Here is a 17,217-nt window from a genome sequence, read left to right on the forward strand (position 1 = left end):
GACTGAAAAATAATGGGCTTCACTTTTATGAAGTTCAAGAAAAGCCTAAATATCTTACACTGTGCACCAAAGCACAACATTTCCATTCGTAATCCATGTCATTTTTTCTTTATTAACTATATTGTCTTCAGTTATTTTTACACATTCATAAATTGAGGATTATGTGCATACCTATTAACTTATTGTAGTGCATTTCACCCCTTTCTCTTCTTAATGACTCGCATTCCGAAGTGAACGAACGACTTGCCTCCTCCTCTCACAGATCCTCGTTTATGAACGAGATGACTGAACGATTTATTAATTTCGTTAATGAACAAGTGTACCAGTATATTAAGTTTGCTCATTAATGAGACGTCACATCTTGTCAGTCTTACAGGCATGAAAAGTCACCAAAGCAGTCTTGCGCTGAGCACATTGGCTTCGAAAGGGAAATACATCCGTAAACAAGAAATATGAGTCGGTGTATGGTGGTGAACGAGAACAATTCGTTCACTTAAAAGATTCATTCAAAAAAACAATTAATTCATGAACGACACATCACTACACAGTACACAAAATAACACTGAAAATGAGAATGACCAAAAACTTTAACAGTTAGTTTACTGTATGCTTCACATGATTTTATCCATAAATAAAAGGCTACCTCATATACACCTGGGCTGAACCAAAATCCAAATGCTGGACCTTTTTGCTGATCAAGTCACTTATAATGTCTTTGATGTCCAACTGGATTAGATCAGTTCTGAATTGACTTGTACTTGTTATGTAACAGCTGATCATCAACCATCCTAAGAAATCTTCGCATCAACATCAAAATTTCAGTATAACAGTAAAATGTCAGTATTTAATACCAATGTTAAAAGCTTCTCGATAGCAATTTCAATACCAAAACAAATAGCCTGTTATTGTATACACTCTTATTTAAAAAGTTAAATGTTTATATAAATATTATATAAAAAATAAAAGACATTTAGCCATCAATATTTGTTAAGTAAACATTGTTTCAAGTTCTCAAGCAATTATTCAAGACAAACGGTAATTGATAAAAAAAAAAGAACAAAAAAACAACAAATACAAGCAATTAAATAAAAAGCTCTTCAAGACTTTCAGGTGTCTTAACAGCAGTATCATGTATTACAGTTAATTCAAGTAAATAATATATTAATAATTAAAGCTACTAAAGTCATCCAGCCAATGACAGAGAGTTGTTTTCTCTTTTTTTTTTTTTTTTACAGTATTATTGTCTTAGTAAAAACATACATTCCATCAGTGGAAGGTCTGTATTGCTGCATTTACACTGCAAAACCTAATACATCCCGTATTTTTACACACATTAGATTTTTTTTCTTGCTTGTTATAAAAACTACATTTACATCTCATCAAGACAGGGATTATGACCCTTGCTAGAAGTGGCCCGGTACACGCCAGTACACCGTACTGGCAAGAATGCAAACATGACATCACAGTACCTGAAGAGGGTTTTACTGCTTCTCCATCCTTTTTCTCATCAGAAGAATTGTGTGGTGTGTGTTTTTGTAACCAAAAACTGTTGGGTATACATTTCAGATCTCCTTATTTCTCCATTACACTTTCAGTTTCTCACTCAAATATGTGAGAGTGATGTGTATGCTGTTTGGAATAGCATACTACTCTTACTATTTTAGCCGCATCCATATATTGCAGAAACTGTAAGAGCGTTATGGTTGTATTCTATTGTGAACACAGCCACTGAATCCGTGTGCTGGCAACTTTCTGCTTGTATTAAAGCGGGGGAGGGGCGATTCCACAGCTCTTAGCAACCATAGCAAAAAGTCAGATTAGGGAAAATATATATGCATGGTGCAGGAATGAGAGATAAGAGTTCGAGGCTACAGAAAAATGATTCAGGGTTATAGCCCCGAAAGCCCAGGGCTGTCTATCTGGACTGGAGTTTTTGTGGGCCCCCCTTTGTGGTCTGCTAGAATTGTCACCACCTTTCGCCTTACTAGCTAAGGCCCTGAGTGATGATGAGATATCTTATTTCAGCATTTCAGCCTATTTTAGGTTTATTTTTGAAAATTGTATCACCATAGTGAATAAAGTTGTTTTTTCTCTTTTAGCCAGAGAAGGAAAAGCTAACATGCAAAGACAGATGTCCTGCCTACATGACAAACCTCATAATAATGCTCTTAATGGTGAGTCAACTACTCTTACTGTATCATATTCTTGTTCCTGGTTCTCTTCCACTCTTCCTGTTTATTGATTTCTATTTTTCCTAAATGTATATATCTAACAACCCATGTCATATCCATTTGAATATGTGAGTGTGTTTATTATGTAGAAGAGAAATGAGACAGACATTCAAAAGTGTTGTAAACCAGATGGAGAGGAGGGTCATTGTGAAGGGACTAGTTTTATGGTAAATAGTCAAGTAAATTTTATTTGTATAGCGCTTTTCACAACACACGCCGTTTCAAAGCAGCTTTACAGGTAATCATGCATCGTGCTAAGCACCCTCAAATGAAACTTGGAGCACCCTCAATTGCAGACCAGGGCAAACTACTGCCCGCAGGTCGATTTATCATGAACGTTTTTTATTAGATCTTTCATTTATCTGGCTTTTGGACCTATCACGCATCTACAAGCTTTTAATATGCTCAGGGTTGCCAGATAATATATGCAACACCCCAATCAGAGATTTATACGTGCACAAATTGGAAATATTTCGCCTTATGTCATAATTAATTTATGCAATCTGGCAACCATACATGCTTTCTCTCCACAAAAAACAAACAAACAACAACTTAGCACTCAATGGTGCACGTAAAACCAAGTGAGAGAGGAATATATTTATTCTTTGTGTTATTTGTAAAATGCTGAAGTCCCTCACACCTGTATGTGAATGTTACTCTGGCAGTAATCATTTACCAGTGTCATGCAGCCTGTTTTATTCAGTTGTGTGCTGAATGGGGGGCATTGACAAACCCACATGTAAACAGGTTGATAATGTTCTGAGAATAAAATAAGTAAACGGGTCCACTTTGCAGCCAACATGAAAATAAACTTTTAGAATCTCTTTACTTTTAAACCAGACTCCTGATATAGGGTGTTAAATTGAATACTAAATTACCATTGCATTGAAGTATGGTAAAATAATCAATTATAATTTTATTCAGTCTTTATTCAGTTTTACTAACACATGATAGAAAGTATAGCAGCAAAACTTCAAGCAATCGCAGAATGGTCCCATCAGTATACACTTCAGAAAATTGTGCATCATTCACTGAGTGCATGTCTGGGCTTAAAAGATAAAACTATGCAGAACTTTTTATCTTCTCTGTTCCATGTTCTACTTAATGGCTGATGTGGCACCAGTACAAAAATAATTGCACACCCCTGCTCAACTGAATATGTAAGACTAATACTGTAAATTGGCAAGCAGATTTTCTTGAATACCAGCAAACACACAAAAATCCTTGCATTTTGTGAATGCACAAAATGCTGCATCAGAACTTATAAACGTGTATGATTTTGCAAATCAGTATGTCCTAATCTGCAGGTGCAGCATTTTCAGCAACAGATCATGGGGAAAAAAAACACAGAAGCAATAAATGTTTTGTACATTAAAAAAACAAACTTTTCTTTACGTTAAGTAGCATTTAAACATGATTTAATATATTAAAAAATGTGTAATTATGATACAGAGCACCCCCACTATTTTCAGAAGCACCCTCAGTGATTTTGATCTGGAACTGGGCCTGTGGCTGATGAAGGCTTTTGTTGGCAATTAAATTATAGTCTATGAATTCCATTTCAAGAGTATAGTCCATCAATAGACAAAGGTTTTGGATTTTGTTGTTTTTGTTTTGGATTTTTGTCCATCCTAAGTCCAAGGTTCAGGTTGAAGAGGAGTTTAGAGACCTCAGTGTCAGTCAGAGGAGAAAACATAGAGACAGAAGAGCTGTATACAGGAGGCGGGTGTTTGAGAGGGTGTATTGCTATGGCTGTAACCTTATTAGTAAAAAATGTGGTGAAGACATCTGCTGTTAATGAGGTGTCAGGCGGTGGAGGGCGAGGACAGAGAAGTGTGTTGAATGTTCTAAATATGCTATGAGTGTCTGTGGTGCTGTTGATCTTGTCCTGGTAATAAGAAGTTTTTTCAGATTTAACGTTATCTGAAAAAGATGCAAGCAGAGACTGATACTTACCCAGATCTGCTGGATCTTAAGATTTCTGCCATCTCCTCTCAGCTGCCCTGAGGTCAGTCCAATGTTCACGAAGAATGTCAGAGAGTCAGGGGCTGGGTGGTGTCATACATGCTGGCCTAGAGGAGAGTGGACAGATGCTGTCTAGACATGTTGTTAAAGTAAAGCTTAGTGTGTCTGTTTCAGTGTTTACATCCAGGGTGGAAAATAAGTTTTGTGTGGGAAGAGAGGTAGAGACAGCAGTGGAAAGGCGTGTGGGTGAAAGAGAACAGAGGTTACGGCGAAAGGAAACCAAAGGCGGAGTCTGTTTTAATATAGATGGAAGAGTCATGTTGAATTGAACAAAGTAGTGATCAGAGACATGTAAAGGAGTAGCAAGAATATTTGTGTTGGTACAGTTACGTGTAAAAATTAGGTCCAGCTGGGTGCCCGATCTGTGAGTTGCTGTAGTGCTTAGTCTTTCCAAGTCAAACGAGGCCAGAAGAGCATGAAGTTTAGTGGCCTGGGGCTTGTCTTGGTGTATGTTGAAATCTCCAAGAACCACAAGTGGCCTACCATCTTCAGGGAAGGAGGACAGCAGGACATCCAGCTCCTCAAGAAAGTTTGCCAGCTGACTTAGAGGGTGATAGATGATGACAACATGGAATTTTGTGGGTTGCATTGTAGTAATAGCATGGAATTCAAAAGAAGTATTGTTATATAGAGAGTAGTGTGGTGAAAATGTCCAGTTGTTTGGAATGAGCAAACCTGTTCCCCCACCCCTACCGGTATGTCGAGGGGTGTGAGAAAAGGTGAAGCTGCTGTAGAGACCAGAGAGTGTTGCTGTATTCTCTGGACATATCCATGTTTCTGTCAGTGCAAGGATGCTGAGGGTGGACTGTGTGGCGAAGGCTGGAATGAAGTCAGCTTTGTTCACATCTGACTGGCAGTTCCAGAGTCCCACTGAAAATGAGAGCGGAGCAGGCGCTGATGTGCAAAGTGGCCGTAGGTTGTGCGGGTTGTGTTGTGTCCTGCGTCTATATCGTATAAACTGTCTGTAACAAATAACAGGGATGTGCTTGAGGGCACATGTTATGCATGGAGTAGACATATGGGAATGTGGAAGGAAAACTTGCAAACGCCACTACTGTATATGTAGCAATAGTGTATGTCATTATACAGTACCTAAAGATATAATTGTAAACATATAAATAGAGTTCTGCAATGTGATTTTTGTAAACTGAGTGTTTGTCGTTTCTGGTGAAATTATGATTTATCAACTAGACACATATCAACACTCAGTATACATAACTCAACAATAGTGACAATAAAGCATAAAAGCCAGAGCCCAGCATCACGCCATCAGAATTTTACTCTTTTCAGGGCAGTGTATACATCTCTCGTATTCTGGAACCCTAAACCAAAGCTTCGCTGTTGGCCTGCACTCGGTCATCGAGACTGAGTTCTTTTCTTTTTCCTGCTGTGTTCCAACATGTACCTTTTCAAAAGCTTGTTCGGGATTGTAATGTGTTTACACTGCACTCCTCATAGAGTATACTGAAGAAAACTATGCTGAAAAGTATGTCTTTTTAAAGAGGGAAATGCTTCACAAGTGTTTTCCACCTGCAAGCGATATATCCCTCTGGCTGAAATGGGCATGAGAGAAAAGCTGTTCTCTAACAATTCTCATTGAGACTGATTGCGTTCAGTGTGAGTACATGAAACTCATGACGCTTGGTTTCATTCTGAAAGCCAAAGCCACTCCTCTCTCCTTCTGATTCTCCTCTGCAGCTCCCCAGGGACCATATGAGTAAGACATGAGAGGAGGGGATATGAAGCACAGAGATTTTAGGGGGGTTTGCCACAGGCTCAAACTTTGCATGCCTCCTTTAAGTGGTTTGCCATTCAGTATGAGCACTGTATATAGCCTGCATGGAGCCCTCACTGAGATTGATTGTATTCACGGCGAACACATGAAACTCAACACGCTTCGTTCTCGGCTCGCTTTCATTCTGAAAATCGAACCCACTTCCATTTCCTTCCGCTAACGCTCCACATCCGCTCCTTAGGGACTGCATGAATGAGATGCGAAAGGATGGAATATAGAGCGTGGATATTTTAGGAGGGTTTTTCGCCAGCTCAAGCCTTGCATGCCTCCTATTTCTCCATATAAAGCTGCTTTGCCTGAATGTAGCGATCTGCACCCCACAGTTGGCGCACATGATACATTAATGTTCAGCAGAGATGAAGGAAATGCTATATCGTGGGGCTCTCATTAATGAGACATGTATGCACTAAGGTGAGGTGCTTTTCATTTTCCAATGTTGAACCTGGCAAGCCGAATTCTCCTCTGGAGGGAGTAATTTCTCCTACATGCGATGCATGTCCCCTGCCACCAGAACAGCAGAGCAGGTTTACTCTAGCGCCAGGGTACCAGGACGGGGGAATGGAGACTCCACCTACAATCAGTTCAGTGGAATTGTGAGGTATTAGGAAGCCGAGGTAAACCTGTTTGCCTTCCTGGAGACCACGCATCATCGCCTCTAATACTCCATGACAGAAAATTCCACTAGGCTTAGATCCCTTAGCTTTAGGCATGATCTGACACCCTCAGCAACAGCTGTGGAGATTGCATGTCTGGCCTCTGTACGAAGCTCAGCTGACAAAATAGGGTTGTCACAACCAGTGCCAGGCACCAGACCAGGGCCCCCTCAACAAGGCGGCTGAAGTATCAACTGTTTGCTGATTGGTACACCTCCTGGAGTGAGGATCCAAAGCATTGCCCTGTACAGACGATACTCTCCTTCCTGCAGGAGCTTTTGAATGCAAGACTCACTCCATCCACACTCAAGGGTTACGTCGCTTCCATTGAGACCACTCATGATCTCTGAGGGCTTGTCTATAGGCAAGCACCCCTCTGGTTAGCAGATTTCTGCGAGGATCGAGACCCGGGTCTGGGCTTAGCGCTGGTGTTAAATGCGCCTACAGGTTCCCCATTTGAGCCACTCAAGGTGGTAATCATTGGCATACTCTTTTTGGAGACTGTGCTGCTAATCACTTTGGAATCAGTCAAATGTTTTGGGTCCTTCTGGCACTTTCAGTCAGCAACTCTTCTTAGAGTTCAGACAGAGCCTGTCAAAGGCCATTCTCAAGCCCAGAAGAGGTTATGCACACAAAGTGCTGGCAACCCCCTTTATGGCTCAGGTTGTTACCTTACAGGTGTTCTCTCCTCCTCCCTTGGAGTCAGACGAGGTTTAGAGACTGCACATGCTCTGCCCTGTAAAGGTATTACGCATGTACATTGACCGAAGGAGTCCATCCAGGGTACTGGAACAACTATCTTGTTTGCTGTGGAGCAAACCTGCCCCTCCCTCTCGTCATTGTCACCCCGCCTCTTAGGGCCGTCCATCAGCCAGGCTCAAAACGGGAGAGGCCTGGAGAGCGAGAAAAGTATTTGATGAATACAGTAAAAAACCTGTTGGTTTGGTTTATTTGACAATAAAAAGTTAAAAGAATCACAATTTATTTGTTATTAAGGATAACACAATAAATTTAAAACCATATTTCCACTATGGTCCTTGATATTACATAACATAGATGACATTAATGTCAATAGGTACACTGGAATTGATAGAACTGACCTTTACATACTATATCCACATGTATCATACAGTTAACTAATGCAATACAATACCACATTTATACATGTGTGCACACACTGTACCTGCCGCGGGCCTGGGAGGACAGTCCGCTGACGACGACACTTCCCCACGCGCCATGGATCTAGGAGGGGAGCGTGTGCAGCCGTCGGACCCCGCTCATGTCTGGGCCACTCCATGGACACACCCCCAACCTTCATTGAGCAACCGTTTCACTGCGAGGATGCCAGATCCCCTTTTGTTTCGGACACAATTTCTCCCTGACACAATTTGCTCCATAGTGGCTTGACATAACACCCACTGTGTCTGTCTCTTGCTCACCCCACCACAGTGGTGGAGAATGTGGGCATTTTTAGGGCAGAGACGGCGCAGTTGGGCACCAACAGTGACGTCACTCTTCCTGCTGATACCTCTGACAGGCCCGCAGACCAGGGACTTGATTTGGACGGTGCGGCAGGAGAAATTCAACCCCAACTGGCAAGCATGTCTGTGATGCTGACGAAAGTTGTTGCTGACTTAGAAGATCTTGCTGTAATATGTCGATCGATTACTGCGATGAAACCAAATTCTCTGAGTTGGTTACAAGAGTCGGCGACGTCGAGAAATGGATCGATTATCTGGAGTCATCGGAGAGGGAATTAGCTGCAAATCCTCGAGTGACCAAGACAGACTTGGAATGCGTTTGGGAAAAGTTGGAGGATTTGGAGAATCGTAATCTGTGAAACAACGTCCAAATTGTTGGAATTCCTGAGCATGAAGAAGGCAGAGATATGGTGAAATTCCTAGATGAGCTCTTCCCGAGTCTGCTCAACATAACAGGCCATAATCTGGAAATCGAGCGAGCTCACAGAGTCCCAGCTCGGAGATCCGCTGAGGGAGACAGTCCCCGATCAATTCTGGCCAAATTTCTGAGATTGTCAGATAAAGATCTCGTGTTGCGCGAGGCGAGGAGCAAAGGAAAGCTTTCTTGGAAGAATCACAGCATTTTCTTGTTCCCAGATTTGGCGAATTCGACAAGAGAGAAACGTGATGGATTCAAGGAATGCAAGAAACTCTTACATCAATGGAAGATCGTTTTTGCTCTGATGTTTCCAGCCAAATTGAGAATAGATACTGAGGATGGCCACAAAATATTTACATGCCCACAGCAAGCATTGTCTTTCATAGAGACAATGGGGTGAGTAAACCATTTAGTGATTTTCATATGGCCCCCAAGTGAGCTTGTCTCCCTGAACATACACTTGATTGTCTGAGGAAGCTGGGCGCCTTTTTTGTTTATGTGTTGGTTCCGCCTAGCGGCTGGAGTTTGTTTTGTGGAATAACACTCCTTCAGGACAGTTGTGGATGAATCTGCTCATTCTTTGTGCTTATGCCTCCTATTGGATGGAGTTTGTTTCGTAGAGTATTTTTTGCAGGACATTGCAGGATTAGGTCATCTGCTGCACTAATGAAACAGCCGGCACACTGGACATTTGTTTGACTGTCCGAGGAAACTGAACAATTATTTTTTATTTTTTTGTGTGTGCTGGTCCCGCTAGCGGCTGGAATTTGTTTTGTGGAGGAACACACCTTCCAGACAGTTCTGTGAATGAATCTACATGTTCTTTGTGTTTATTCTACCTATTGCCTGGAGTTTGTTTTATAGATTATTTTCTGTTATGTAATTCTGTCTCACAAAATTTGTACAGAAGCACCGGACTTGAGCAATCCGACAGTAAAGTTGTCGCGGGGACTCTCATAGGCGTACATGAACTTTTTGAGTTTAGAGTGATGGACGCCAGTTGGCGCTGTCATGCGCGGGGTTAATGCGCACGTTTTTCTTTTTTCTGTTTGTTTGGTTCGGGGGAAGTTCGGGGTCTGACTGTGGCACTAATGTTGGAATGTGGTTATTATAATTTTATTTTTGACACACAATCTATTTTTTCTAATATGTCAAAATGTCAAATGTTAATATGAGTGGATTGTCTCTCTCCACGTAGAATGTGAATGGGCTGGGGTACCACATAAAAAGAAGGAAGGTTATTTATTTTCTTAAACATAAGAAATATGATATAGTGTTTCTTCGAGACACATCTTTCCCTGGAGGAAGCTGAAAAATTTGGGAAGATATGGGGTGGACATGTTTTCTTTAGTGCTGGCTCAAGTAAGAGCAGGGGAGTCATTGCACTGATAAGTAAACATCTACAATTCAAATGTCTCAAACAGACTAAAGATAAATTAGGAAGAGTCATTATTGTTTTAGCAGAAATTCAGGGGCAAAGGTTGATTTTGGCTAATATTTACGCACCTAACGCTGATGATCAGGACTTTTTTTATAGATCTTGAAGGGGAGGTGCAAGCCGCTGGCACCCCTCATGATATAATACTGGGAGTAGACTTTAATCTTTTGATGGACTCAGTCCTTGATCATAGTGAAGCAACAGTGTGCAAGCCCCATAGAGCAACACTGTCACTTCACAGGATGTGTAAAAATCTTGGTCTTACAGATATTTGGAGACTTTTGAACCCATCTGGTAGGGACTATATATTTATTTCATCAGTCCATAAGATTTATTCTAGAATAGATTTTTTTTACCTAATTTCTTCTGTCGTTGATTGCTCAATTGGAAACATCTTAGTCTCAGATCACGCCCTGGTGAGTTTAGAGGTGTTGCCACATATGGAGAAAAAGAAATCATATAGTTGGCGCTTTAATGTATCCCTTTTGCAAAATCCTGATTCCAACAAATGTTAAAGGTTGAAATCAATGTTTATATGGAGACCAACTGGTCCTCAGTATCCTCTGTGGACGTGGCTTGGGAGGCACTTAAGGCGGTTCTTAGGGGTCGGATCATACAGTATGCCTCATTCATCAAAAAATCCAAAGCACGAGAACTCATGGAGTTAGAAGAGAATATTAAAAATACCGAGACAGAACTGAAGCGCCGAATGTCGTCTGATGGCCTCAGAGAATTGACCCGATTGAAAGATATACAGATATAATACTATTTTGTCGTGGAAGGTGGAGTTTTGGTTATTTAGGGCAAGACTCATATTTTGAGTTGGGGGACAACTCAATCTAGCTCAATCTAGCTTTTGGCTAGATAGAGAGAGTCTTTTTCTACCATTCCCTCAGTAAAATCTGCTGGTGGTGAAATGTTTACCTCGGCCATTGATATTAATAATGCTTTTAAAGAATTCAATCTTGATCTTTATAGTTTCACGTCTTCATCTACTGATGAGGATATTAGAAACTTTGTGGAGCCATTAGATCTTCCTAAACTGACTACTGAGCAAAACAATTCTTTTGATTCTGAGATAACCTTGGAGGAGCTTGGCGAGGTAATTAATGCCCTGCTTACAGGCAGGGCTCCGGGGCCAGATGGCTTTGCCGCTGAATTTTTTAGATCTTAGGCTACAGAACTGGCTCCACTTTTGTTAGAAGTTTATATGGAATCACTAAAGAATGGAAAGCTACCGCCAACCATGACACAAGCCCGGATCAGTCTGATTCTTAAAAAGGACAAAAATCCAAGCGATTATAAGAGTTACCGTCCAATTTCCCTGATTCAGCTAGACGTTAAAATTTTGTCAAAAATTTTGGCTAATTGATTAAGTACAGTTATAACATCTCTAATACATGCAGATCAGGTGAGGTTCATTCAGGGCCGCAGCTCTTCTGATAACATTAGGCATTTCATCAGTATCATGTGGTCAGTGGCAAATGATCAGACTCCGGTCGCTGCCATCTCACTTGATGCTGAAAAGGCATTTGATATGGTAGAATGGGATTATTTTTTTAAGATTTTGGAAATATACGGGTTCGGGAATACTTTTATTGGATGGATTAAGTTATTTTATAGACACCCGGTAGCGGCGGTACAAAGAAATGGATTAATTTCAGATTATTTTATTCTGGATAGGGGCACCCAGCAGGGTTGCCCTCTTTCCCCATTATTGTTCTGTCTTGCCCTGGAACCATTAGCAGCCACGATAAGAAGGGAAGATGATTTTCCAGGGGTGGTGGCGGGAGGTGTGGTGCATAAGCTTTTGCTTTACGCAGATTATATTTTATTATTTGTCTCCAACTCCACTAGATCTATGCCTTGCCTCCACAGAATTATTAATTCCTTTTCTTTTTTTCTTTTTTTCTTCAAATTTTATATATAATATATATAAATCAACATTTAAACCCCACAACCCCCCTCCCCGACCCCGCCCCCCCCCAAAAAAACAACCCTGTTGTCATATACATACATACATATACAAACATAAATACATATACATATATATATATATATATATATATATATATATATATATATATATATATATACATACACACACACACATAATAATCATACAAACTATAATACATTACTCTCTCCACACCCCACCCGAGAGCCCTCCAAAAACTCCAAATACCTGCCCCATTTCCAAACAAACTTATCCAAGCCACCCCGTCTTCTAGATGACACCTCCTCATAAGCTGCCACCCTCCCCACCTCCGTGCACCACTCCGGATATGGGGGCGCACCAGCTGACCTCCAACCCCTCAAAATAACCTGCCTGGCAATCATCACACATGTCAGAACCCAGTTCCCTATATGGCCATCCCCCACATCGATGACCACCCCATCGCCCAGAACACAAAGTCTGGGGCAAAACGAAACCTGAGTGCCCACCACATCGCACACAAAATTCTGAACCTTTGACCAGAATTTCTGGATCTCGACACACCACCAAAAAACATGGGCCATGTCTCCATCCTCCGATTGGCATCACCAACAGGTGGGTGTGTCTTTAAGACCATTTTATGAATTGTATAAGACGCACCCTTGCATCACTAGATGCAGACTTAATGTTTTTAAGAATCTTAGCCCACACTCCTTCCTCCAATGCCAAATTGAAATCTTTCTCCCATACTCTCTTGAGAGAAGTTAAGGCTCCGTCCCCCATACTCTGAATTAACAGGGAGTAGTACACTGATGCCTCATGACCTTTTCCAAAAGCCGCAATCACCTCTCCCAAAGCATCTGCCTCCTTAGGGGGATGTGTGCTACTCCCAAAAATAGTGCAAAGCAGGTGGCGCAGTTGTAAATACCTATAAAACTGAGGTCTGGGGATCCCAAAATGTTGGACCAAGTTTTCAAACGATCTCAACACACCACTTTCCTATAGGTCACCGAGTGTTGCAACCCCCCTAACAATCCATTCCGGCCAACAGAAAGGAGACCTGCCAATACACACTCTTGGGTTCTGCCATATGCTCGAGGCAGCATTTAAATAAGTGTCCAATTTAAACAATCTGGACACTTTAGTCCATACCGAGTGTAAATGCGAAATAACGGGGTGTAACTTAACTTTTCCGATTCGTTTGATAGAGATACTTTGTAATGGCGAAATAGGGGCAAGAACTGCCTGTTCAATAACAAACAAGGGAGGGGCTCTCTCAGGTGGAAGTGACCAGTGAGCCAAATGTCTGAGACTGAACGCATAGTAATAAAACAAAATCTTGGGAAGGCCTAGCCCTCCTTTGTCTATCGGCCTATGTAAATTATTAAAATGCAATCTGGGACGTTTACCATTCCAAATGAAGGACTTCGCTATGCTATCAAATTCCTTGAAATAAGAGAGGGGGACATCTACAGGGAGAGATTGTAGCAGGTAGTTAAATTTTGGAATACAATTCATTTTAATAACATTAACCTTCCCAATCATCAATAAATGTAATGAAGCCCACCTGCTGACATCACTCGAAAACCTTTTTATTAAAGGGTCAAAATTAACACTAACTAAATCAGACAAATTTGCTGGGAATAAAATCCCTAAATACTTAATGCCCTGTTTGGGCCACTGGAAGGCACCCGGCTGGAAAGCCGTTACTGGACAGTATGCTGTCAGAGCCAAAGCTTCGGATTTAGCCCAATTGACTTTGTATCCTGAGAACTTGGAAAAAGAATTAATAATTCTGTGGAGGCAAGGCAAAGATTTAGTAGGTTCAGAGACAAATAATAAAATATCATCTGCATAAAGCAGAAGCTTATGCGGCACACCTCCCGCCACCACCCCTGGAAAATCATCCTCCTTTCTAATCGCAGCTGCTAATGGTTCCAGGGCAAGACAGAACAATAATGGGGAAAGAGGGCAACCCTGCCGAGTGCCCCTATTCAAAGTAAAATAATCTGAGATTAATCCATTTGTTTGTACCGCTGCTACAGGGTGTCTATAAAGTAACTTAATCCAACCAATAAATGTACTCCCGAACCCGTATATTTCCAAAATCTTAAAAACATAATCCCATTCTACCATATCAAATGCCTTTTCGGCATCAAGTGAGATGGCAGCGATTGGAGATTGTTCATTCGCCACTGACCACATGATATTGATGAGACGCCTGATGTTATCAGAAGAGCTGCAACCCCGAATAAACCCCACCTGATCTATATGTATAAGTGATGTCATAACTTTACTTAATCAACTAGCCAAAATTTTTGACAATATTTTTACATCTAGTTGGATCAGGGAAATTGGATGGTAACTTTTACACATGTTTGGATCTTTGTCCTTTTTAAGAATCAGACTGATCCGGGCTCGTGTCATGGTTGGAGGAAGTTTTCCGTTCTTTAATGATTCAGTATAAACTTCTAACAAAAGTGGAGCCAGTTCTGTAGCATAGGATCTAAAGAATTCTGCGGCAAAACCATCTAAAACCACTTAATTACCTCGTCAAGCTCCTCCAAGGTTATCTCAGAATCAAGAGAGTTTTTTTGCTCAATCGTCAGTTTAGGAAGATCTAATGGTTCCACAAAGTTTCTAAAATCTTCATCAGTAGATGAAGACATGGAACTATAAAGATCAATATAGAACTCTTTAAAGGCATTATTAATATCAATGGCCGAGGTAAATATTTCACCACCAGCAGATTTCACTGAGGGAATGGTAGAAAAAGACTCTCTCTGCTTTATATATCTAGCCAAAAGCTTCCCTGCTTTGTCACCTGACTCAAAGTATGACTGTCTTGCCCTGAATAACCAAAACTCCACTTTCCGCGACAAAATAGTATTATATCTATATTTCAATCGGGTCAATTCTCTGAGGCCATCAGCTGACATACGGCGCTTCAGCTCTGCCTCTGTACTTTTAATATTTCCTTCCAACTCCACAAGTTCTCGTGCTTTGGATTTTTTGATGAATGAGGCATACTGTATGACAAGATTTTTACACATCCTGTGAAGCATCAGTGTTGCTCTAGGGGTCTTACACACGTTTGCTTCACTATGATCAAGGATTGAGTCCATCAAAAAATTAAAGTCTCCTCCCAATATTATATCATGAGGGGTGCCAGCGGTTTGCAACATCCCTTCAAGATCTATAAAAAAGCCCTGATCATCAGCGTTAGGTGCGTAAATATTGGCCAAAATCAACCTTTGCCCTTGAATTTCAGCTAAAACAATAATTACTCTTCCTAATTTATCTTTAATCTGCTTGAGACATTTGAATTGCAGATATTTATTTACCAATATAATGACTCCCTTGCTCTTACTTGTGCCAGCACTAAAGAAAACATGTCCACCCCATATCTTCCCAAATTTTTCAGCTTCCTGCGGGGAGAGATTTGTTTCTTGAAGAAACACTATATCATATTTCTTATGTTTAAGAAAAGTAATAACCTTCCTTCTTTTTATGGGGGGCCCCAACACATTTACATTCCATGTGGAGAGAGATAGTACACTTATATTAACAACTGACATATTGATATAATAGAAAAAATAAATTGTGTGCCAAAAACAAAATTATGAAGACCACATTCCCCATTAGTGAAACAATCAAACCCCAAACATCCCCCTGAACAAAACAAACAGAAAAAAGAAAAACGTGCGCATTAACCCCGCGCACGACAGCGCCAACCGGCGTCAATCCCTCTAAACTCAAAAGGTCCATGAACGCCCTCGAGTCCCCACAACAACTTTGCCATCGGATTGTTCAATTTTGCCTCACAAATTGTGAGGCAAAATTACATAACAGAAAATACTTTGTGAAATAAACCCAGTCAATAGGAAGAATGATTGAACACAAAGAATGTGTATATTCATTCACAGAACTGTCTCAAAGGTGTGATCTTCCACAAAACAAACAGAGCACAAAATAAATACTCTATTTAGGTGATCTTTGAATATTTAATCATTTTAATTTTTAAGCAGTCTAGCCCTTACTGTTTTATGACTATTATATTTTTTCTAAAACATTCCCTCGTACAGAAAATATCACGATCACTGACACCATTTTCAATCACTCCTTTCTGAGAAATATTCTTTTCATCAGACACCAAAAAAAGATCGATGATACTATCACCACTGTCCCAAAACCTTGTGGGATTTTTTATTATATGAGTTAAATTAAAGTTTTACATAATCTCCGTAGAGCATTATAATTCCCCCCTGTTCTTTTACTAACATCAGTATTAAAATACCCCATAATAATACATTCCTTTGTCAAAGCACCATTATAATTGTTTAAGGCATACTCAAGCCCCTCATAAAAATCATTTTGATTTGGTGGTTGATAACACACTCCAAACAGAATAGGCTTTGTTGCGGGAAGTGTTACATCAAGAAATAAAAATGCATGCACAGTGTTTATATAGAGCACATTTTCTATTGCGATCCTTTCTAATTATATCATAGTTTTCAGCACTAACTTCCTCATTGCTTATTGTCGAATCTAACCATGTCTCTGTTAAACATAAAATCTACACTTAGCAATTATTAAGCTACCACCTTGTAACAGGGGTAGGATGGGCAAGGAGGAGGCGGGAACTGGCTGAACAATCAAAGTAATATTTAATTTAAATACACGTATACACATACGGCAGCTGCGTGTGGCTCTCTATCTCCCGAACTGCCACATCCGGCTGCATTTATCCCTCTCCTCAGCTGATTAGCCTGATTGGGGGCCGGGCATGCGTAGATCAGAACTTTGAGGCTCCAAAAGCACATTAAAGCAGCATAAAAGTAATCCATGTGACAACAGTGGTTTAATCCATGTCTTCTGAAGGGATGTAATCAGTGTTAATGAGAAACAGATTTTTAATGTAAATCTCAATTTTCACTTTTTTTCCTTTTTGCTTTTGCCGATTCACATTCTTCGTGCATATCGCCACCTTCTGGGCAGGGAGGAGAATTTATTCAATATTGTTCTGTTTCTCACACACACTTTCATATCACTTCTGAAGACATTTATCCACTGAGTCATATGGATTACTTTTATGCTGCCTTTATGTGCTTTTTGGAGCTTCAAAGGTCTGATCATCATTCACTTGCATTGTATGGACCTACAGAGCTGAAATATTCTTCTAAAAATCTTTGTTTGTGTTGTGCAGAAAAAATAAAGGGGATCTATCCCTTTAAAGCTTT

At 40.5% G+C, this 17,217-nt stretch overlaps 1 protein-coding gene across 3 annotated transcripts in view; it reads left to right on the plus strand.

Annotated features, from left to right (window-relative positions):
• Positions 1-17,217, plus strand: part of LOC127435764 (anoctamin-1) — a 105,871-nt gene that overhangs the window by 67,497 nt on the left and 21,157 nt on the right. For all 3 annotated transcript variants that reach the window (XM_051689439.1, XM_051689441.1, XM_051689440.1), the window contains one exon: positions 2,100-2,174. In XM_051689439.1, the coding sequence (XP_051545399.1) occupies positions 2,100-2,174 (75 nt within the window). The remainder of the gene's footprint in view (positions 1-2,099; positions 2,175-17,217) is intronic.

This window comes from Myxocyprinus asiaticus, chromosome 46 (assembly GCF_019703515.2).
Source record: "Myxocyprinus asiaticus isolate MX2 ecotype Aquarium Trade chromosome 46, UBuf_Myxa_2, whole genome shotgun sequence".
Classification (NCBI taxonomy): domain Eukaryota; kingdom Metazoa; phylum Chordata; class Actinopteri; order Cypriniformes; family Catostomidae; genus Myxocyprinus; species Myxocyprinus asiaticus.